This window comes from Phyllopteryx taeniolatus, chromosome 7 (genome assembly GCF_024500385.1).
Source record: "Phyllopteryx taeniolatus isolate TA_2022b chromosome 7, UOR_Ptae_1.2, whole genome shotgun sequence".
Taxonomy (NCBI): domain Eukaryota; kingdom Metazoa; phylum Chordata; class Actinopteri; order Syngnathiformes; family Syngnathidae; genus Phyllopteryx; species Phyllopteryx taeniolatus.
In genome coordinates this window covers 5,662,830-5,686,508 of record NC_084508.1, presented here as the reverse complement: position 1 = coordinate 5,686,508, position 23,679 = coordinate 5,662,830, and the positions used below count along the sequence as shown (strand labels likewise).

At 39.8% G+C, this 23,679-nt stretch overlaps 1 protein-coding gene across 5 annotated transcripts in view; it reads right to left on the bottom strand.

Moving 5' to 3' along the window:
- lpp (LIM domain containing preferred translocation partner in lipoma) overlaps nt 1-23,679 on the bottom strand; it is a 133,866-nt gene that overhangs the window by 64,719 nt on the left and 45,468 nt on the right. For all 5 annotated transcript variants that reach the window (XM_061780189.1, XM_061780185.1, XM_061780187.1 and 2 more), the window contains 3 exons: nt 18,586-18,782; nt 10,666-10,772; nt 6,739-6,861 (listed from right to left, as the gene is read on the bottom strand). In XM_061780189.1, the coding sequence (XP_061636173.1) occupies nt 6,739-6,861; nt 10,666-10,772; nt 18,586-18,778 (423 nt within the window). In that variant the 5' untranslated portion in view covers nt 18,779-18,782. The remainder of the gene's footprint in view (nt 1-6,738; nt 6,862-10,665; nt 10,773-18,585; nt 18,783-23,679) is intronic.

Genomic DNA, 23,679 nt, shown 5'->3' with positions numbered 1-23,679 from the left:
TATATAAGACCTTACAGCTCGCAGTGCTTGTCAGAGCAAATGAGAATCATGAGGTCAAAGGAACTGCGTGAAGAGCTCAGAGACACAATTGTGGCAAGGCACAGATCTGGCCAAGGTTACAACAAAGATTCTGCTGCACTTAAAGATCCTAAGAGCACAGTGGCCTCCGTAATCCTGAAATGGAAGACGTTTGGGACCATCAGAACCCTTCCTCGAGCTGGCCATCCGGCCAAACTGAGCAATTGGGAGAGACGTCAAGAAGAACCCAAAGATCACTGTGGCTGAGTTCGAGAGGTGGGAGAAAGTTCTAGAAAGTCAATCATCACTGCAGCCCTCCACCAGTCGGGGCTTTATGACAGAGTGGCCCGACGGAAGCCTCTCTTCAGTGCAAGACACATGAAAGCCCGCATGGAGTTTGCTTATTTAAAAAAAAAACAAAAAAACAAAAAAAACACCTGAACGACTCCAAGATGGTGAGAAATAAGATTCTCTGGTCTGATGAGACCAAGATAGAACTTTTTGGCCTTAATTCTAAGCGGCATGTGTGGAGAAAACCAGGCCCTGCTCATCACCTGTCCAATACAGTCCCAACAGTGAAGCGTGGTGGTGGTGGCAGCATCATGCTGTGGGGGAGTTTTTCAGCTGCAGGGACAGGGAGACCGGTTGCAATCGAAGGAAAGATGAATGCGGCCAAGTACAAGTAAGGATATCCTGGACGAAAACCTTCCCCAGAGTGCTCAGAACCTCAGACGGGGCCTCCGAACTCTTAAGTCAAGCTACCACGGCTTGTCTTTTATGCACCGAAGCGAGTATTTACAGTGAGTTTATCACGGTCTGCCATTTTGTTCTGTCACAGGCTGTCAGTCAATCACGTGCTACTAGCCAGAGTCAGCTACACCTCCCTATTTAAGGCCTTGTTGATGATGCGATCGGGGTCAAGTGTTTGACTGTGATACAAGCGAGACGCTTCATCACGACCTTATCACGTTTGCCTGTTACTGTCCACGTGACTGTTGGGGATTCTGCAAGAAGTGTGAGTTTCCCCGCTCTGCTCACCGTGCATCGTGGATTAAGACAACAATGAGATATGATCATTCCTGACCTGCTATCGGTGGATTACGGAACATTGCGTCACTCTGGCCAACTTCCTTATCTGCAAAGCCTGACCGTCTCAATTGTGATGTGAATTGCACTTTATCCGGGCTTTGATTTGACTTGTCGTAGTTGATCTCAAATTGATGCTTAAAATCCTTTCCAACTTTTCCGGTGTGCTGCATTTGGGTGCTGAGTCACACTCGCCCCATGTCGGAGCTAGCCAGAGGTTTTTACTAAAATGAGGTTAACAGTGACCTCCAGTAAACAAACAAAAGAGGCATCAAGTGCGTCTTTGATTTCGAGAAAAAAAAAATCACCAGCGGTCAGCGAGGATGCAAGCAGGAGGTCAATGTAGGGTGGTGTGGTGTAGTGTAGCGTATCGGCGGTGCTAACGCAGGCGGTTGACGAGTACTCTATTTTGACACTGGTGCTCGCCTCCTTGTTAACTCACCAAAACAGAGATGATGAGCTCGGACAAGCGAGCAGCGCAACTCTCGGAGGGAAACATTTAGAGGGAATGGAAAAAAAAAAATTAAAAAAAAAAAAGCCGTGCTGTTGGGTTTGTCCTCGTGTACAGTAAAAGGAAGAGTAGGTAGATATCATCGCATCGCATGATACACTAGCTCGTTCGTCACAGCACTACACAAACCGCTAAGGGAGGCCGTCATGGAAAAGTCAAAACAAGTAAACGTCACCCACAGAGAGGATAATTGAGGGCAAAAAGAAAAGAAAGTTTTCGGGTTAGTGTTTCAAATTCCTAAACCATAATTTGAAACCCTAACACTGACCCGAAATCAGAAACCTGTCTTAGAACGCTAATTTGAAACACTTACCCGTGCTTGGTACCTTAACTAGAAACCCTAACAGGGCTCTACACAAACCTTTGCACTGGTGCGACCAACTTTTTCAGTCGATTTGGTCGCACCACTTTTTGAGGAGGTACAGCATGACTCGAGATATGATATTTGCAAAATATTTTGAGTGTGAACAACAAGTTTGTCCGCAATCAGCTGTGCAGACAAAACAGGTCAATTCAATCAAACAGAAATAAAAAAGGCTTTACGTTTATTGAATCATTTGTTCGCCTCAGTGGGGCCAGTCGTGAGGGCTCCTAAACCTCGTCCCCTGGCAAAAACCACTGTTAAGTTGGAGCGATACTCTAACCTGAAACCTTACACACACGAATCCTAACTTGAAACCTTGACCCAGGCTTGAAACCCTAATCCAGCCACTGTCCAGCTCGGTGGCTACATCAAGGGGCCTTTTCCCTCCTTTTCCCAGCTTTTATCGCTCGGGGAGAGATCGTTCCCACCGGAGCGTGCGTGCGGGGTGGCGACCTATTGATTTTCAGCAGCCTGCTTCGTAATTGCCCGTAAATCATCGGGCCGTCGCTCGTTACTCTGATTCGGTTACGGCAGAGCGGGAGAATAACGGCGTGGAAGGAAAAAGCCGCTTGAAAGGCCCGAACGCTCGACCCCAGTTCATCAGCTACAATCAGAAACATTGTGTGCGCGCGTCTATATGTTCATTCCTTGTGTGTTTTTTGGACATACTTCTGATTATACGGGTGCTACCTCGAACTTCGAAGTTTTTCCACGTTACGGGCCGTCGATTGGTCCATTTTATGCTTCGTGTCGCAGGGCAAAACTTCAACAAGCTTCGGATACGCTGCCGCCCAAGTAAAGTGGGGGGGAATGGCGCAATGAACTCATTCACGACCGGTCGTTTTCAAAGCAGAGTTCCAGTTTACCTTTATATTCGTCAACTGGAATCCAACCGTTTACTGCCACCGAAGAATATTTTGGTCTAGCTTGTCTGTGAAATTCAGGTTTGTAAACCACTGTAATGACAAACGGATCAGATGTAGACGGCGGCGTCGCGTGGATTTGGATTTGAGATCAGCACAGCTTTTGAGTAGAAAAAAGGGGCTGAATCTACGTCGCCCCCAGACATGACGTTAAAAAAAATAAAAATACTAGTTCGTGCGCACAAACACTCGGGTTACTAATTTGTGCGCACAAAATAGTTACAGCGTGCGCACGAAGTAATTGTTTGTGCGCGTGAAGTAGTAGCAATGGCTTCAGGCTAAGTTTAGTTTCTTAACATGTTCTCGTCAATATCTTATTTGATTGGGTCTATGTTTGCTACTTTGTTACAGCGACTAGTAGACTACTCTTTGTGTGTTTGTCGGAACTGCAACTCTGCCTCGACTTTCAGCTTCGAAAGAGGGTGCGCTCGATTTCCTTACCCTCCTCTCCAGTATGGACTTCGTGCACCCCCTGTAACTACTTCGAACGTATAGAATAACTATTTTGTGCGCACAAAGTGGTGCGCGCGATGTAGTACTTCATGCGCGTGAAATAGTTTATTATAGTAGTTTGTGCACACAAAGTAGTTGTTCATGCGCACAATGTAGGAGTTCGTGTGCACAAAATTGTTTTATTCCCCCTCATGTCATGTCTGGGGCTCCGTAGGAAACAGCCCAGTCCCACAAAATATATACTTTTTTTTTTTTTTCCAAAAGTGACCACACTTAAAATTAATGAAAGCATTTTCACTGGTGGAGGCAGCACTTCAGAAATGACACCTAATACACTCGTCAATTTATGTAGCAGAGCCGTGCCTGTGGTGCATGTAGCGGACACGCTGCCAAATCACAAGAAAATATAGAACTATATCAAAAAAAAAAATTATTTGTCTCTCTATCGCACTGCACATAACTTAAAAAACATTGAAATGTAAATCCCCACGCACATTTAAAACACACACATCTAAAACATTTCATGATTAAAACACGTTTTGGCATGTTTGCAGTGGTGCTTGCACAGCTAGAAATAGAAAAACTATATACATTTTTTCTTTTCTTACCGTGTCAGGTAAAAAGCAGCAGTACGGCCATACATTAGTTAGCACGGACGCAAATACACGCTAGGTCCTGGACAGGTCCCATCAATTTTTTTTTTTTACAGTATTGACAAAAGCTTTTAGGTCCCCTTGGCTAATATGGTATAGCACATGTTTTGTCCCGACTAAGCTATGCACTTATACTATATTTTATTTACAAAACAAAAAAAGACGACCTGTACATAAGGAAAAAAAAAAAAAAAAAAGGAGGAGGCTATCCTGCGCACACACGCTTGTCAAGGTCCACCATGCATAGTCTAAAGCTTTGGGTCCTTACACTTTTTAAGCGGTCAAATTGAAGCGCTTTTCAAGCACTTTACCACAGTGACACATATTACTACAATATGTACTTTTGAAATGTACTTATATGTTTTGATTCATTTCTTTACTAATAATAAAATAAATGAAGATGTTTTCAATGATATTTATTCCATAATTATTCTTGAAACATTTGTATGCATTTCAGGTTTTTTTTATATATATATATTTCCAATAACAAAATATAATAAATCTGTTTATTTTGAAAAGTTTCCCCCACGCAAAGTACGGGATTTATCAACTTGGACTTGTGCGTGGCGATGTGCTTAAATTTACACACAGCTCTGACCACGCGTACACACAAAATCTTGTGGACGACACACAAAAGATGGTCACCAAAGACATATGCGGCATTTCGCAACCAACACGACAAGCCGAATCATGCCAGCAGTGTTGGATCCAATTATTTCCCTGGCCCCAACTTACATCCAGTTCCGATACAGACATCACCAACAAGCCGAAATCAGAAAAAGGGTCTCCCAAACATATTTTCAGAGGTTGAAGTGGGCATAAGTAGCGATGTCTAAATAAAGTTCAAATCATAAAAAAAAGAAACATTTGTATTCTATTAAAATAAATATTCATTTTCATTGGACAATATTTAATTTCCTATAATTCTAAAATGAAAATGTGTTTAATTTTAAATTGTTTTTACAAAAATATTTTACTGTATTACTGTTTTGTTTTTTTTTAGTCATTTTAGGGTTTTTTTTTCATTTAATTTCCAATAAGTTTCTTTTACAATGTTATTTTTGCACTTAAAAAAAGAATTATAATTTTAGTTTTTATTTTATATTTACTTAATTTCCAATAATAAAATAACTGAACTCAGGCTTAATTATTTTTTTTAAAAATAATTAGTAAATAAAATAGTATTTGACAAAGTAAATTTTATTCTATACAAGTTATTTTAATTTCTAAACATTTTGTTAAATTAGCATTTTTTTCAAATTGTATTTTGTTTAAATGTAACTTGCATTTATAATAAAATAATGACGTGCTATTTGGATAGTTATTTTGTTATCTGAATTTAAAAATAATAAAATGTATAAATTATTAATCTATTTATTTTATTTTTAATTATGGCACGTTCTTTTTTAAAAAAATAAATTTACTTACAATACAATTGGGCATGTTATTGTGTACTTTTTGTGTAAAAAAAAAAAACATTTCTCTGCATTTTGCTATATTTATTTCTCTTATGATTTAAAATGGAAATAATGAAAAATAATATCAATAATGCACAAATGCAGAGAAGTCTTTATTCCTGAAACGTTGCGACAAATCATGTACTTTCATTTAGACGCACGTACACACGCACACACAGTATACACTGTATGAGGCCACAGGGTTCAACTGAAGTTAAATGAACAGCCAGTCAAATGATTTATGTCCGCCAAGGTTCACCTTGTTGTCACTTTGCATGCATGCATGTATGTACAGTATGTACTCTAAATATGCCTCCTGCAACACAGCAACACTAAATGCTCCATAGGCTACGTTATCTACGACCTTTTTTTTTTTTTTTTTTTTATACATATAACTCACGTGTCTGTCCTACATTGATTGAAACTATTTAGTTTAGTGCCCAAGGCTTTGACTTTCTTTTAATATCCTTAAAAATCAACTCATTTATGTAGGTCAAGGCACATTTAGTCACTATTGCCAAACAAAACGGGGCCGCGTTCGGGCTTCAGTTGTTTTAAAGGAGACAGGCATATTATGCATTTCTCTCACAATTTAAAACAGTTCCCATTTGTCTAAATAAAAAGTCTGTCACATGTTTTGCGACACAACTTTATAGCCTAAGATTCGCTGAAATTAGCCTGTTTTCATGGGGTGGTCCTGCGTCATGCAAATGAGCTCCCTGCTGACCTCGCCCCAACGAGTCCGGCTTTCGTTACCATGACAACTTGGGGCCGCGCTAGGGCGCTGCGACGAGGCGAGTGGCTTCTAATTTGCTGAAGCGCGGCAGAGCGTCCAAAAAATATACGAGCGCCTGTAAAGACGATAAAAGCATTTTCACTGATGAGGGCGGCACTTCCTACACTTTGTCAATTAGTGCAGCGGATTCGTGCATGCGGGGCATGCAGCGGACACATCCCCCCATTCTGCATTCTGTTAGTTATTTTGTATTTGACATTGTTTGTATAATTATTTTAGGTTGAAATTAAAATTGGCTATGTTGTTTAAGAGCATTCAGTGTTGGGACAGTATTATGTAAATAAATAGACCACACTTTGACATCACAATCTGTCGAAATTATGAACCGGTTGCTCACAGATACATTTTAGGAAATAGGGAGATCCCAAATGATTTCCTTGGTTGTTTAATTTCCTAACTTGAACCACATTTTCTGAAGAAAATAAAATACAGCTCTAAGAGTGTCAGGAAACCCCAAAAATAAAGCGGTAGAGTTACCTGCGTGTTTCGCGGCTTGTAGGGCGAACTGCTCTCCAAGTCGGCCAGGATGCTGGTGAGAGAGTCGATCTCGGCGTCCAAGCTGGAGCGTCGCTCCTCCAAAGTCTTCTCAGGTCCTCTCGTCTGCGACACGCAACATCATAGGTACGTCAACAAAACGCGAAAGCATTCATTTTTCTATTAGTTTTCCAGTGTCAAAAGTCATAAATGATAAAAAAAATAATAATAATAATAATTCTCCTACGGTTGAACTCGTCTGTTAGCTAGGAGACCATGAAAGATAAAAAAAAAAAAAAGGGTGACAAGAGAAAACTAATGAATCTAACAAAAGTTATAAAAAAAATAATAATTCAATCACATATGAGTATTTTTGTTTGTTTGATGTAATATGTTAAAGTTAGGCAAACAGGACAATAATAAGCAGCTTGCTGGCTAGAAATTGTGTTTTCTTTTTGTAATTGTCCAATTATGCTATTAGGCTAACGATTTGCATTCAGAGGCATGAGGCACGGTTCAACAGTAACTGAAACGAGAGTTTTGTTTGTACAGTGTGTTAGCTCGCAGGCAAATTCAAATTAGCCAGATGGAGTCTGCTATTCGCATTCTGATGTCGGCAAAAGTTTCGGTTGTAACTGACTGAAATGGCAAAAGTAGTAAACTAATTCAAACTTGTTTTGTTTTTTTGCCTTTGTCTGAATGATGCTAGCTCACAGGGTACTTCCTGCTTGCCGGTCCAGGATGATTGTTGCATTGTGGGGCGGGGAACGCTTCCATTGTAACTAACCTGGCAAACGATATCGCCTAATCGTTGTGCATTAAATTGGCCTGAAGACGGAAATTTGCAATACAAAAGTCAACAATGCACAAGCCAAGAAAAAGTCTGACATTACATCAGCAAAAGTCATTTATTTTCCTACTAAAGACCCCCAGAATTTTCCCTTCATGGAATGACAGCGATAGGTTGATTATTTTTCTAATTTGTATATTTTTAGCATTATGCTTCAACCTCCCTGCAATGTTCCCAGCAGGCATTTTTGGGGAGTTGTCTGGCTCACTAACTGCTTCTTGTTTAGATTTTATGGGTTTAGATTACCTGTCACCAAAAATGACAGGCACCACGGTACCAAAATCCAAGCGGCGGCAAACAAAGCACAGCGCTAACGGCAGGTCTGCATAGCAGAGGCAGGAAGAGACGCTAACAAGCCAGGAAAAAGCAAAACATCCCAAAGATCGATGATTGATTTTGTCCTTAAATGCGTCGTAATGCAGCCGAGATGACGACTTCTGAGGAAATATTTATTTAGTGTTCATTCAGCAATAATAATAATAAGTCAAATTGGTAAAGCGCATTTCTTAATACGCAAGTATTTCTAGGTTTTGGCTAGCTACTATGAACTGATATAGACAAAAAAAATGACTCAAGTAACCTAACTCCTCAACTCACGACAACAGTTTTTCAGGTAATAATGCAGGATAGGTTAAACCTGCGAAACCAAACAAATTGTTACGACACATCACTATAGCTCTACAAATGAAGAATGGAAAAGTCGGAGAAACAAGTTAAGCTATCAGCAGGTCATCTTGTCAGCATTTTTCCAACTCCTTTTTTTTTTTTCTATTACAAAATAGTAATAGCATAATTACATAACTCACTAACTCACTGTTACCAATTCACCCAAAAAAAAAAACTGTCTGCTAAAAGTTTAAGGTTTCCTTTGTTTTCCGGACAAGTTCAAATACGACTTAGGCAACTATGACATGAAAGCGTTGTCGCAGATGTCTGGATGTACTAAAATAAAATAAACGATGGAAGCTTACGCAACTCCACAGGAGATTCATTGTGTAACACTGGCCACAAGTCAAGCTTTGTGAGGCAACGCATCCAATTATCAAATGATTATTGTGGATTATTTTGCAATCGTCGTTACTCATCACAACGGAATCTCAAGCATGGCTCTTTGTTTGCGTCTGCAGCTACTGGTTTTTTTTTGTGCTCTTTTTATTCCCCTTTATCACAACAAGGTTGAAATTAATGTTTTGGGCATCTTTTGTTCTTGCTTTTTGTGCTAGTTTCTGTCCTTGTTTATCACCAGGTTTTAGCAACAGGTGTTGGTCATGTTTTATTGCTCTTTTCTCGACAGCAGGTTCCCTAACCAAGTTCCAAAAGGTTTCTTTTGTCATTGCTTTTTGTGTACTTTTCACCTCATTTATGACCAGGTTCCCCAACCAGGTTGCAATCGGTGTTATCTTTTCTGTTGCTTTTTTTGCATTCTTTTCACATTATCCTCAGTTGCCTCAGCCAGGCTCCAAAAAAATGTCTAGTTGTCTTTAGTTATTGCTTTTGGCGCTCTTTAATATCTATATATCATCGGATATATCACCAGACTTCACAAGTTGTTGTCTTTTGGTTTTGCTTTTTGTGCTCTTTTTTTACTTCCAAGTTCCACAACAGGTGTTGCGGTCATTTTTTGTTTTTGTTTTTGCACTCTTTTGTCTTTGTTTATCACCAGGTTCATCAGCATGCTTCAACAGTTGTCGTCTTTTTGTTTTGCTTTTTGAGCTCTCTTTTCACCTTGTTTATCCTTAAGTTCCCCAACAGGTGTTGCGGTCATTTTTTTATTGTTTTGCTTTTTGTGCTCTTTTTATCCTTGTTTATCCCCAGGTTCCTCAATAGGTGTTCTCGTCTTTTGTTATTGGTTTTTGTGTTCTTTTCTCCTGGTTTCCCAATCAGGGTCCAACAGTTGTTGTTGTCTATTGTTATTGCTTTTTGCACTCTTTTCTCAGTAACACCTCAGAAGACGCAACTGCTGTTGTTGCTGTCTTTTGTGCTCTCTTTTCCCCTTGCTTATTTCAAGGTTCCCACACCAGTTTTCTGTCGTTTGTTATTGCTTTTTGTGCTCCGTTTTCTCCTTGTTTATTAGCCGGTTCCAAAAGGTGATGTTCTTGTTGTGGCCTATCTTATTACTTTGTGCTTTCTCGGTTCTCCTTGTTTATCATTAGTGTTGTCTTTTGTGGTTTCTTTTTGTGCTCTTCTCTTTTTTTTTTTTTTTATCACCAAACAGGTTCCATCAGGTGTTGTCGTCATCTTCTTCTATTGCTTTTTATTCTCTTTTCTCCGTGTGAATCTTGAATTGTACGTTTTTTTGTGCCTTTTTTATCTTGTCTTGCTGTGGTCTTTTGTTATTGTGTTTTTGTTTGTCCCGTTTCATCCCCGGGTTCCAATAGTTGTTGTTGTCTTTTGTTATTCATTTTTGGATTCTCTTTTCTCCTTTCAAGTCCATGGGTTGCCAAACCGTAGTCGTTGTTGTCTTTTGTGCTTGCTTTTTGCGCTCTCTTTTCTCCTTGTTTGTCTCAAGGTTCAGTCTGGTGTTATTTTTCATCTTCTTGTTATTGCTTTTTGCGCTCTCTTTTTGCGTTGTTTATCCCTACTGTCGCCAACAGATGTTGCTGCCATCTTTTGTTATTCCTTTTTGCACTCTTTTTATTCCTTGTTTACTCTCAGGTCCCAAAAGATATTGTCATCTTTCGTTTTGGCAATTTTTGTGCTCTCATTGTTTGTCAACAAGATTCCCCAGCAAGGCAGGCATGACCAGGTTTCACCAACAGGTGTCAGCCTTCAATCTTAACAACTGAGAAAGTTTGTTTGCCCGCATGTGTCTGTCTGTGTGTGTGTGTGTGTGTGTGTGCGCGTGTGTGGGGTGGGGGGGTCCTGGAGTTCATTCTCATGGCTGCGGGCGTGGAGCCGAGCTGCAATGTATCGGCACTTGGCTGCGAGTCAGCGCGGACGAAATGGCCGCACACTCGGCCGGACCTGAACTCAGGATCGCGGCACGCTTGCGGCGCTCCGCTACTCCTCGCCGACACTTCGGACAGGAGAGAAAAAAAAAAAAAAAAAAAAGAAGAAAAACTGGCAAGCGATGCTCTCACCTGATAGTCGTATGAGTTGGCGGGCGGAGGCGGCGGGAAGGAAGCGGCTGACGACGACGGCAGGCGGATGGGATCGGCGGCGGGCAGCGGCGGAGGAGGGTAATCGGCTAGGAAAGGAAAATAAAAGAAAACAGACAATTGCATGGTTAGACTTTCTTTTAGCGACTTTCAAAGGAATAACTGTGCCAATGAAAATGTATTACTCGACCGAATATTTTAGCAAACAATGTTTGGGGGAAAAGTACAGTGATACTTTGACTTACGAGTGCCCCAACTTACGAATTTTTCAAGTTAAGAGCTATCACTCGGTTGAGTGTATTGCTTTGTTTCGTGGGCAAAAAATTTACGAGCGCTTTTTTTTTTTTTTTTTTTTTTTTTGAGTCATGGGTATTAAAAAAGTGAGTGCTGAGAGGAAGCAGCTGATGTTTATTTTTTCCCCTCCTTGAGCGTGCCATGTGCAGTTTGGCAGAAAGACAAACAAACAAAAAAACAAAAAAAAGTCAAGTGTGTTTGCGTCAAGCTGTTTATTTGTCCCTCCGCCGCCGTTACGCCAACAATGAGATTCAATGGAAAAACAATTCTGACAAATGAGTAAATAAAGTGGAACGCGTCCTTATGCATTGAAAAAATGCGGACATTATTGATTAAAATCTTCCAGCAAAAACATTCAACGTCCGCATGATCCCCCATGTTCCCCATTAAAGGTCAATTACTTACTGAAGCAAATAATGCCCCGCCAAAAATGCTGCACCACTTGAGTACTGCGTCATTGTGATTGGGATTTTACGCAGCGCACACAGGGAGACAAAGACTCCGATTGAGTCGCATTTGGAGGCCTCCCCCCAAAAAAATACAAGGCTAAAATTGTGATGGGTGTCAAAAGAGCAGACACGCGACACGCCACTAACCCGTTGTGGCTTATCAGCTGATGTCAAGCTTCAGATCAGTCGGTTAACAACATTATGAGACCACTGTGAGTCCAAAACAACAAACTGTAACTGGATAAAGATTGATATGGCAATGCAAAATCATTTTTTGATCCGATTATTTGATCAATCCATGGAATAATTGGTAGAATGAATGATTACAAAACAGCTGCAGCCCTAAATATAAGCGTCATGTAAGTATTTTGATGTCTCCTCTTGCCACTATTTCACGATAACCACCACCTTGCAGAATAGAAATAAAAAGATAAAAGAAAAAAATAAGGTCATACAGTAAGTCTGTAGTCTCATATGTTCTTCAAGTGATTGGAAGCGTTAGCGGATTGACGCGCGTAATTGCAGCAATTTGCCTAACGAAAAAGAAGAGTGATCATCTGGATGTAAGGTTGTTGATTGATTGATTTATTTGTATTTTTTTAAGATTAGGAATATAAAATGTGTTTCGGTGGGACGAGGGAAACGAGCCAAATTTGCGCTCCTTAAATCGGCGCTAATCCAAAAGGATTGCAGCGAGGCCACGTTTCAGACGGGATAAGGAGTTCGGTGGGCAAATTAAACCACGACTTAAGACGTCGGGATCATCGCGCATGTGGCGGACATGAACAGGAACTGCTGCCAATTCAGAGATTTGGACAAACTTCATTACATCTTAATTGATGTTATCCGAGGCAGACTGGCAAATTAATTTAGCAGACAGATCATTTGGCGCGGTTCTAATTGGACACACGTCCTGACGTCTTGTGCGCTAACGACGTCGCGGGAATTCAGAGCATCGCACCAGCAGTCTCCTTGTTCTTTTACATAAGAAGCACGTGACACTGACATGATCGTTTGTCTTTCGGAACTTTGCCATTCATTTGCTGCATTGTTACCATTTGGTTTGCAGTTAGTGGCTAAAGCAGCATTTATAGTTACCGTACTTTTTTAGGTACCTGCTTTTTTTCGGAAACCATTTCGTTTGTTACTTAGTTTGTTCGTGACTTGTTTTGTTCGTGAGCTACTTCGTTACTGAGTTTGGTGTTTGTTCATTTTCGTACATAAACGATTTTTCTTTCGTCATATTATGAATTTTTATCCTGACAACATACGTCTTTGGTCTTGTAAAGATGACTTTTTTTCTTGATTGTTCTCGTAAGATTAAAGCATTTTATCCGAACAAATTGCATCCTTGGTCTTATTAAAATTGCGACTTTATCTGGGGAAAAAATACAATTTTATTCTCTAAATGTGGGGACTTTTTTTATATTGACAAACTATATCTTTGGTCTTGTAAAGATAACTTTTTTCTCGGAAAAATACAACTTTCTGGTAACATAAAGACTTTTTATCTGGGACAAAATACATCTTTGTTCTTGTAAAGACGAGATCTATTTTTTTTTCTTGAAAAAAATATTACTTTGTCATATGACTTTTTATCCCCTTAAAAACATTTTTTTTCTCCTCAGACACCTCTTCATCCTGACAAAATACAGTACATCTTTGTTCTTGTAAATATGACTATTTGGAAAAAATATGACTGCAATCTCAACTGTTTACCATGACAAAATCTTGTCCTTGGAAATATTACGACTATTTTGCAAAAAATGTGACTTTATTCCCGTTTTCTCATTTATTTATTTCCTGGGGGGGAAAAAACAAACAAAACAAAAAAACACTGTTCTTGTAATATTATAACATTTTCTCTTTTTTATCGTCACAATCTTATGTCTAAAAGATTATAACAACCTTTCGTCCAGACAAAATAAATAGTTTGTTGGGAAAGAGAATAACTTATTTTCTTGAATAAAATATGACAATATTCTCGTAAGATGACATTTTTTTTTTATCCTGACAAAACACGTCATTGTTCTTGTAAAGATTATGATTTAAAAAAAAGGACGTCATTCTCGTGACTTTTTTCTTTAAAAATATTTTATATTTTTGTTACATTGTGACTTTTATGACTTTTTCTCAAAAATAGGCAAACATTTGTTTACCAAAAACCCCTTTCACAAATCCCAAAACAGATTATTGTTCACAAACGTGCATGTGACAAAGAATATGAGCCGTCACAAGGTCATCTTTTTCAAAACAATTAGCGCAACCCCTAATTCCCCAAGCTAAACGGATTTGTTGACAGGAAGTGGCCGTGCCATCTCATGATGTCGCAGCGCTGATCAGCAGTTGATAAAAACGCTGCAATTAAAAAAAGTTAAAAAAAAAAATAAAAAAATAAAAAAACGTCTGACATGCTCTTTTTCCGATAAAACTTGTTCAAATTGCCAGTAAACTTACTAATTGTGGATTCGCTTAGTGTCGTTAAGCGTTTGCATACGCGCTTTTCCTTCTTGCTCCGAGGCGAAGTTGACAAGGGACTGTTTGGTTGAGGTCCCCGGCGCGCCTCGTCGGGAGGACTGACGGGAAGTCAACCGGCGAGCGGTCTCGGCGCCCCCGTGGAGACCGCTCGTTCTCGCCCGACGGCTAACACATCAAGACATACTTTTTGTGTGCGTGTGTGTGTTAGTGCAAGCTCTTGATATTTCCTCGCCTTGTTGCTGCACTTTTTATGCCCAGAGATGCTGTCTGATGCCAACCGGTTCACCGTACGTGAAAAGTACAGTTTGAAACTATACAAAGAGGAGGATTAAGGCGTCCTCGGAACTTCACATTGTTGAGCGAGCACATGTCAGAGTCTACCGGAAGGAAATTTGTAATAACTGAACAACTTTGCAAAGTTAGCCCCCCCCCCGAAGCCAGTTTCACTTCACATGAAAATTGGTAGGCATGTCGTTTTATAGTAGCCGTACAAAAAAAAAAAGTCTCAAAAAGCTATGCACAAAAATTACAGGAAGTTTGCCATTTTGGTTTGACGCAGTCATTTAAGGCTCATTTCCAGGGGTCACAAAATAATAGGAAACTATTGCCACAAATTTTGAAAAGTTAGCATTTAACTTAACGAAAGGAAATTGGGTAGGTATGTCTTTAATGTGTAGCTTCACAAAAATGTCTCAACAAGCGATTGCCGGGAAAAAAAACGCAGCAAATTTGCCATTCTGATTTAAAGCTGCCGTTTTTGGCTGCTTTTCAGGGGTCACTCATTTTTCACAGCCCCTGAAGCCCGTTTCACTTAGCAACATAAAATTTAGTTGGAATATCTACCATGAGTAGACCCACGGAAAAAAAAAGTCTTAAAAAGCCATGCCCGAATAAAATAGGAAGTTTGCCGTTTTGGTTTCATTTTGGCCATTTCCAGGGGTCCTCCAACAACCAAGCAAATTTGAATTGAGTATACCACACAGACGGGTGACGCTACATTGCAAAACATTTCGGACTTCCTAATTGCGGCCGAAGCACGGCGGCGAACTGTGATGAAACTGCAAGTTCTAATAACTCCCCATTAAAGCCTTTCATTTGGTAAACATTTCACCAACAGTTGAAATGTCTAATTTCACTGCACCTTCCCAGCATGACGGCGGTCTGTTTCATGTTGTGACAAGAGTCACTCTCCACACACACACACACACACACACACACGCGCTTTCCCTCACACATACGCGCGCGCGCACGCACACAACCGACACGCATAGCGCACATTTCACAGCCGTCATTTGTTTCAACCTGTCTCATATATTCCGATAAGGAGTCTGGCTGCGCTTTGAAAAGCGTTCACCTTTGCTGCCAGCGTTTGTTTCGTTTTTCTTTTTTTTTTTTTTTTTTACCTGCTACAATAAAATAAACCGCCCATTGTTCCCCATCTCAATTTCTCAGCCGGAGGGAATTCTCTTTTTTTTTCAGGGTTTTCTTGCTTTTTCACATCTCCCAAAGAACCCCCAAAATCCTCCTGCCTTGTCTACTTCTGAAAGGACTGAAATGTCATAAATCACTCTTCTTCTTCTGTACGTATCTCGCTAATTAAGAGCTCTCCTCCTCACTTAGCTTTTCTTTCTTTTTTTTCTTTTTTTTTTTGGGCTTTTGCAACTCAGGAATAAAACAGATCCCTTAAGTATGATTACGTGCACTCCAAAAATGATTTTTTTTCTCTTTTTTTTTCTTTTTAAAGAAACAAGTGGCTGCTGATTGTCACAGCCTGGAACATTTTGTCTGTCTTATGGGCTTTAAAATAAAAATATATTTGCTCTTCTTTTCCTGTTTTTGTTTGTTTGTTCGTTTGTTTGTTTTTTTTAAATCCCAGAGGATTGGCAGGTTTAAACCCTTTTGACACACTATTTTTTTTAAGGGGCACCTATAGAGGGAGTGTTGCCACTTCCTGCAACACAGTCGCCATGCGAGGGGTGACAAAGAAACGAGACGGTGCTGATTTTACGCAAAATTCTAATTTGACATCCCGATAATGCGCTATATCCCAACATATTTTTCTTAAGCAACAGAGTTAACCCAATGACCCACACATTCAAATATCAATATACAGTTGTCCCTCGCTATATCACGGTTCAATTTTTGCAGCTTCACTACATCACAATTTTTTTTTTATTGTGTTTATACCACGGATTATTCATATTCATATTGTGTGATTTTGCGGTGATTATTTTTCCATGCAGGCATTTAATGCGTGTGCTTCTTGTTCAGCTTTTGTGTTGTTGAGCGCATCGCTGCCACAGCTTTGACTTAGTCTTCTTCTTCGTGTCACTCTGAGCTTCTTCTTCTTCAGGCTTTTCTGCAGTCACCTTATCGCACATTCACTCCATCCTCCTTTTGGGGGCATCTTTGTAGCACTGTGCTTCTTTTTCAGGCTTTCTTGTGTGCGTGTCACACATTCTCTATGCAGTTGAGTAAATCTACGCCACTATATGAGTAAATGTATGTTTCTATGGTTTAATGTTCGCACACAGACACGACTATGAAAAGTGACAGCACGTGTAAGCGTCTGCAGACGCTTGTCAAAAAGATAAGACGTCTTTATGAGTGCATTAATCCCTCCTATTTATGTATTTTTTTTTTTTTTTTTTAATCAATCGCCTGATGTAAAAATGAGGATTAGCATAGAAATTAAGAATTCAAGAAGTCAATTTGGCACCGCGCCTCGCTGCCGCCTTTGTCTCACATTGGACCGCTTCTAAAGGGAGGGAGGGGGCTTCACTGAGGCCATTAGCGGGGTCCGCCGCCTCCAAATCTTTTTTTTTCGGGAGAAGTTGTGCCGATTCCCAGCGGGAAGGGAAGCGAGAGCCAGACAACGACTCAAGATGACTTACAACAGATTTGAGGCTTTAACATGTCGTTACAGATTGATGCCATGTAGATCAGCTGCTCCTCCATGCGCAGGATAAAAGGCACTGTTTTATGGAAATATTGAAAATATGTATACCAAAAGGAGTAATAAAACTGGTTTTCAGCACTTGTCTATGTTGCCCAGCCACAGAGGATCGCTACGACAGGCTTTGATGTATAAAACATCTGTGTAGTTGTTGTTCCTAAATAATTAGATTATGTTAATTAATCATTATAGAATGCAGTATATTGGCTCACTGCCTAATTTTTGATGCCCAACTAAAAGCATGCATCTCCACACTGGCTGTGTCAAAATGTGTCGTTTTCAGTTTCACTTAAACACTTACTTCGTATTATATTATACGATACAGAAACAGATGAATTCATTTTTTTCCTATATATGAAAAAGCACGTTATCTTCCAATTTTGTGTTAGAACATTTATTTTCACTTTTCTGGAATATGTATTTTCACTCCCCCCCCCCCAATTTTATAGATGTATTAAATGTATTTACTAGATTCCATACATTTTTTTTTACACATTGGGAGTTTTCATTTTCACTTTCAGTTTGTTGTATTTAGTTTACATGGCTTACTGTATTTCTTATTATATTTTACTTTTATTATATTGCTTTATTTTATATTTATTATTTTTGCACTTTTTTAACACACATCATGGCTACTCAGGAATGACTATGTATCGCCAAATATATTTATTTTTTAGATATTTGTCATTTTCGCACTTCTTTTTAACATATCACTGTCCAGATTTGTTTTTATTTTTTTCGTAACATCCATAAAACAAACAAAACCTCAGCAACATTATGTTTAAAAAAATGTAATGAAAACAAATTCTACGTTTTCAATTGAATAATACTTTTGTGACGTTTACATTTGTTGCTGTCACTCACCAACGAGGCGCACTGGAACAAGACGTCATGCGTTTATGACTTCCCCCCCCCCCCCCCGCCCCCCCCCCCGCCCCCCCCCCCCCCCATCTGCATGCTGCGGCGTCCATTTTGACGTCAGTGGGCTTTGAAGCTGCGAGCGCTAATTGAGAGACGAAGCAGTGGGAAGAGCTCCTTAATCGCGACGCTTCCTCTCTCTTTATTGAGCAATTAGCTTCAAGAGGCTGCTCGCTCAACAAGGAATCCTAATAGGCTGCTTTAAGCGGCGACTGCTCGTAATTGCTTATCACCATCCGGGGCGTCCTTTATGGATCTGGGACTAATATTGTACTAAGCCCTGTTTTCCCACATTAGCCTCGCTAACCCGATTGTGCTAGCATTTGCATGAGCATCAATGTCGTAGCAGGTGAAGAGGCTCCTGTGTTATCCAAGTGGACTAGGTGGAGTACTCGATGAGTCAATTCAAGCTACGAGTAGAAATGAGTATTCATTGCCCTCTTTTTTTCACAGCGCATCATCCAACTTTTACCCAAAATGAGTGACTTCCTGTTGAATTTCAGGCATGGGTCCTTGAGACTTTTTCACGTCCTGTTTTAACATGTCCACCAAATTCTGTGTCGATCAGCGAAGCAGACATTTGGGGCAATTTTTTTTTCGAACTTTCAAGCTCTGGAATTCACCCCAAAATGGTCCAGACCAGACCAAAATGGTCAGCGTCCTGTTCAAATTCAGGCATGGGTCCTTGAGACTTTTTTGTGCATCCTGTTAGGAAAGACATGCCCACCCAATTTCCTGGCAATCTCTGAAACTGGTGTCAGAGAGGCAAATTTTTTTTCCCAAGTTTCCAGGTTACATCGGATTTACCCGCAGGGTCCGGTAGACCCGGGTCAGTGGGGTGCTTGTACGGGTTGAACTTGGGCTTGGGCGCCACCACCGGGGCAAACTTCTTGGGCGCCTGCTGCTGCGACACGGAGATGCTGGCGCTGCCCGGTGACGGTGTGGTCTCCATCCTGGCGGCCACCTGACCGCTCTCGCCACTGTTGCCCGCGTTCCACATGCTTCTGGTAAGCCAAACAGAAAAGCAAATCAACAGTTGTATATTTTGGAAAAAAGTCATTTTAGTGAATTCGAAAAAAAAAAAAAGTGCTATAGCTTTGAAAAACTGTTAGTGTTACGAGAACGAAGTTGTAACCTTACGGCGGGGAAAAAGTGGTATATTTTGAGAAGAAAAGTAATTTTAACAACAACGAAAAACAAAAAACTGTTCATGAGAAATTTCTTGATCTTACAACAATAAAGTTGAAACCTAGTAAGTAATTTTATTGAAGAAAAAAAACAGTTTTGAGTGAAAATATTTTTTTTAAGACAAAAAAGTGAACCCTCGCTACTTCGTGGTCCGACTATCGCGGATTCAAGACTTCTCGGATTTTTTTACAGTGCAATTTTCCATGCTGTTTTTTTTTTTTACAGCGTACAAACCCGCACTGTATTCGGCGTCCTGATTGGCTACGGTACGACAGACCAATTTGAATCCATCTCCTCCGTGCGATGTCTCCTGTACAGCACAGAATGCGTTCGGCTTGCTAAATTGAAAGGAGTGTTCGTCAGGACGAAGAGGGACGGTCAGAGGGAGCGTGAAATACAATAATAATAACAATAATAATAATAATGTACTTATTTTTCTTACAAAGGTTTGAACTTTGAGGCGTGTTTAAACAAGAGAGAAATGTGAGAAAATGTTAATGGTGAGGTTTACAGCCTTAAAACACAGCATAGTAATTGTAAAAAGGTTTCCTACTTCGCGGCTTTCCCCAATCGCGGGTTATTTTTGGAACGTAACCCCCGCGATAAACCAGGGAACACTGTAATCTTAGGAGAAAACGAGACAAAAGAATTGATTTGAATATTTGAGGAATACGTTTGGGGCAAAAACAGGAAAGAAAGGACAAAAAAAATATGAGAGTATAGGGTACATCTTTCAGGAATAAAGTTGAATATTTGACGGTGAACAAAACAAAACAAGAGGGCTGAAAATCTGACAAGAACGAAGTCGTATCGTTGAGGGGGAAAAAAACAAATATTATAGCGAAAAAGGTCAAGTCTTACGAGAATAAAGCCAAAATCTTACGAGAATAAGATAATACAGAAAAAAACATTTTTGGACAAAAAGTCCATTTTTTACGAGAATAGTTGTATATAAGAGAATAAAGTGATATTTTCGATTGTATACATAAGTCTTGCATTTCAGAAGTCGTGATTCTACAATAGTCATAGATGGAGAGAAAATCAGAATGTTACAAGAATTAAGTCGGAAGTACAGAAAAGGTTTATTTTACAAGAATAGAAAGTCAGAAAACAAACACAGAAAAAGAAAACGAAAACAAAGTTGTGTATTTTCATAAAAATAAAATCGTAATCCCACGACAAAGTATTTTTCAGAAAAAAAAGTACAAAAAAGTCGGAATCTTATGAGAATAAAATGGTATCACGTGAATGACTGTAACTGTAGCTATCCTTTATGCCAATGTAAGTGTATTTTTGTTCTTCCAACGTCTCCCCACTCCCAGTAATTAGGAAGGCATAAAACTTTTTCAGCTATTGAGTCAGTGGAGAAGACGAGTACAGAAGCAAGAAGTGATCCTGTGATCTTGACACCTTTTAATGTGTCCAAAAGCCTAGAACAAGAAAACTATCACAATGACTTTGAAGTGCCAAACCTTTTATGCTCTTTCTTTCTTTTTTTTTGTTTTTTTTTTTTTTGCTGCAAAGCCCACATATCAAATGAGACAAAAGCGCACGCAACATAACAAGAGTAGAAATAATGAAATAAAAACATACTGGAAAATGCTGCAATGTTGCTGTAACCACTGGTGTTGGTTTGTGTTCCGACGCACTTCTCAAAACAAAACCGTATTTATCGCTCATCCTTCATTGAACTTTTGCTAATCACCTGTGGCTAAATTAATGTTGCTAATCAACTAATGCGAACAAGCAATGGAAACAGGAAAACAAGATTTATGATATGAGTAGCATTACAAAACATTTTTTTTTTAAAACCAACTTGTTTAGATTAGCCTAGTTATCATAGATGGCTAAGCTTTCTAAGACCACGGGATAGCGGCGAGAACAGCGAATGCACATTTTTGTTAAACGAGCAAAAAAGAGTGTAGCATCATTTTGGGGGTTATTCATTGTTTATGTTGGTTGGAGCAGAATTATGGTTACTGGACTACTACGCATTTACTTTTTTCTACTATTACGCTACTATTGCTAAGCTACTGTTGCTACGCTAATGCCAACAAGCAAATGTAACTAACTGTAGTCTGTAACAAAGTAACTAAGTAAATGTGTGCAAGTGACTGTAACCAAGTAACAAACGCAAAGCTAAGTAAGCAAAGTATTCTCAGGAAACGCCTACCAGAAAATGTCAACTTTATTTAACTTTTTTGAACACAGCCACATTCCAAGATGGTAAATAAGTAACCGCAACTAAGTAACTAATCCAAAGTAAATTAAGCAAAGAAATGTCAGAAAAAAAAGCCTACTAGAACATCTTAACTTTATTTAGCATTAATCAGAGGCACTTTACATGCTGGCAGAAATGTGCTGACTCCCATTTAATGAGTTTTGAGTGTGATTCTGAACACAACCACAGCCCCAGTTTGCAGCAAAGTAACTGGAACCAAGTAACTGAAACTCTAACTATGTAACTGTAACAGAGTTACTCCATGTGTACCTAAGAAAATGTAAATGAGTCACTAGATGTAATTCATAAAAGGAAAGTACGCAAAGAAACATAAGGAAATGCCTACTGGAACATTTCAACTTTATTTAACTTTTATTTCATTTTGAACACAGCCACATCCCGAGACGGTAGCTAAGTAACTGTAATCAAGTAACTGTAACTAAGTAAGTAAAGCGATGTAAAGTAAGCAAAAAAAATAAATAAATACAAATACAGAAAAGCCTACTAGAACATCTGAACTGTATGTGGGGTTAATAGGAGGCACTTTCAATGGTACACTGACTCCCATGTAATGACTATGAATGTAATTGTTAATTCTGAACACAGCCACACCCCCATTATGAGACGGTGTGCAGACATGTTTTGGTTTGGTTTTTTTGTTACTTTCCCTCTCAAAAAGATTGTTTTTTTCTTTTTCAAATTGAGTCATGTTAATGGTGGAATGTTGTTTTTTTTTCTTTTTTTTTTAATGATTCAGTTGGTCTCATCTTTTGCTATCACAAAAACCTGGCATTTAAACAGGGGTGCGCATACTTTTTCTATCCATTGTACATTTATCCATACGCATCCCACATATCCACTTGCTCTACTTCACTCACTATGATGATGATGCTAAAGATGCTTCGTAGCGGTTGAAGTGTTCCACAAAAAGGTAAACAGTGTGTTAACTGTGAAAGAAGTGTTTATAAAAAAAACTATTTTTTGGGGGGAAATAAATAAATAAATAAAAATAAAAAAGTGTCCAGAACAAGAAGCCATTTTAACCACAAATCACATCAACTATTCCAACTATTTACAGACCACAATTTCCCCATTCCTCCTCCTCCTCCTCATCCTCCTCCTTCCTTCGTGTTTTCAGTTGCTGTTTTCCTATGCTGGCTGCGACTGATTCGGGGGGGGGGGGGGGGGTTACATTCTTTTGGCTGGGGCCCACGCACAATCATCTTTTAATATCAGCTGAAAACCCGGCTCCTCACGTTTGATATCTTAACGCGGGATGTCTCACACCCACCTGTCCTTTCACGCCTTTCACGAAAAAAAAAAAAAAGGCGAGCTCAGGAAAAGGAAAATGATCTGAGGCATGCGGCACATTCAACACGCCGCGCGCTACATACAATACACGCCGCTGTGCTTTGATCGCGCCGTGTACAATCGCAGCGTGTCGTGGTTTTGTGCTTGCCGGGTTCTAACATGCGCATTGGGCACGCGAGCGAGCCAAACATCTGTCGGTGCCAGAAAGCTAACAAATGACGAGTTGGCGGCCATAGAACGGGAAATGGGACTTATTGGGGACGTAGAGGCAGCTTAGCAAGAAAAAAAACAATGACAAACAAAAATAACAAAAAAAGGCAAATGTGTGCATTATATTATATATATAATGGCAAAGAGGAGAAATGTGATTGCCACATAGCTTAGCATTAAATAAAAACCAATACGAAAATCAAAAATCTAAACTTTAGAATTTATTTGGCATTTGGTCATTTTATTGATGGGGGAAAGAAATCAATAATAATCGGGAATCAGATTTTGTTTTCATTTTGAGGCCCTATCATCGAGCCCATTAATTGGAGACTCTAAATTGCCCGTAGGTGTGACTGTGAGCGCGACTGGTTGTTTGTTCCTATGTGCCCTGCCATTGGCTGGCAACCAGTTCAGGGCGTACCCCGCCTCCTGCCCCATGACAGCCGGGATAGGCTCCGGCACGCCCGCGACCCCGGTGAGGAGAAGCGGCTCAGAAAATGGATGGATGGCTCATCGAGCCCTAATTTCCAAATATCATGGACGAAATACCGTATTTTGAACAGCCCTCAGTGTCAACTTAGGGTTTTGTCATATTTGTCAAGTTCATATGACACGCAGAGCTGACAACAGCGTGTGTAAAGCTGCAGGTTATGTACGTGCTTCTTATTGGTGACAGTTAACAACAATTTCACGGCTGGTTTTCCGGGACATCACCCAGCACAGTGTTGTGTTAATCTGCTCCTCTGATGGGATATCTGTTTAACGCATGTTTCCTGTTAGTTAGCGCGATTGCTAAGTCATGTTCCACTTTTAGAGGTCAGACTCAATAATAGTCGCCCTATCTGGAGGCGCACTAGACGAGACATGTCCGAGGAAGATTACATTAAAAGATGAATCGCGTGAGCGTGGATGCTTGACGACAACATGCTCGTCCTCAACACACGTTCGTATCCCCGCCAGAGCGCGCGTCG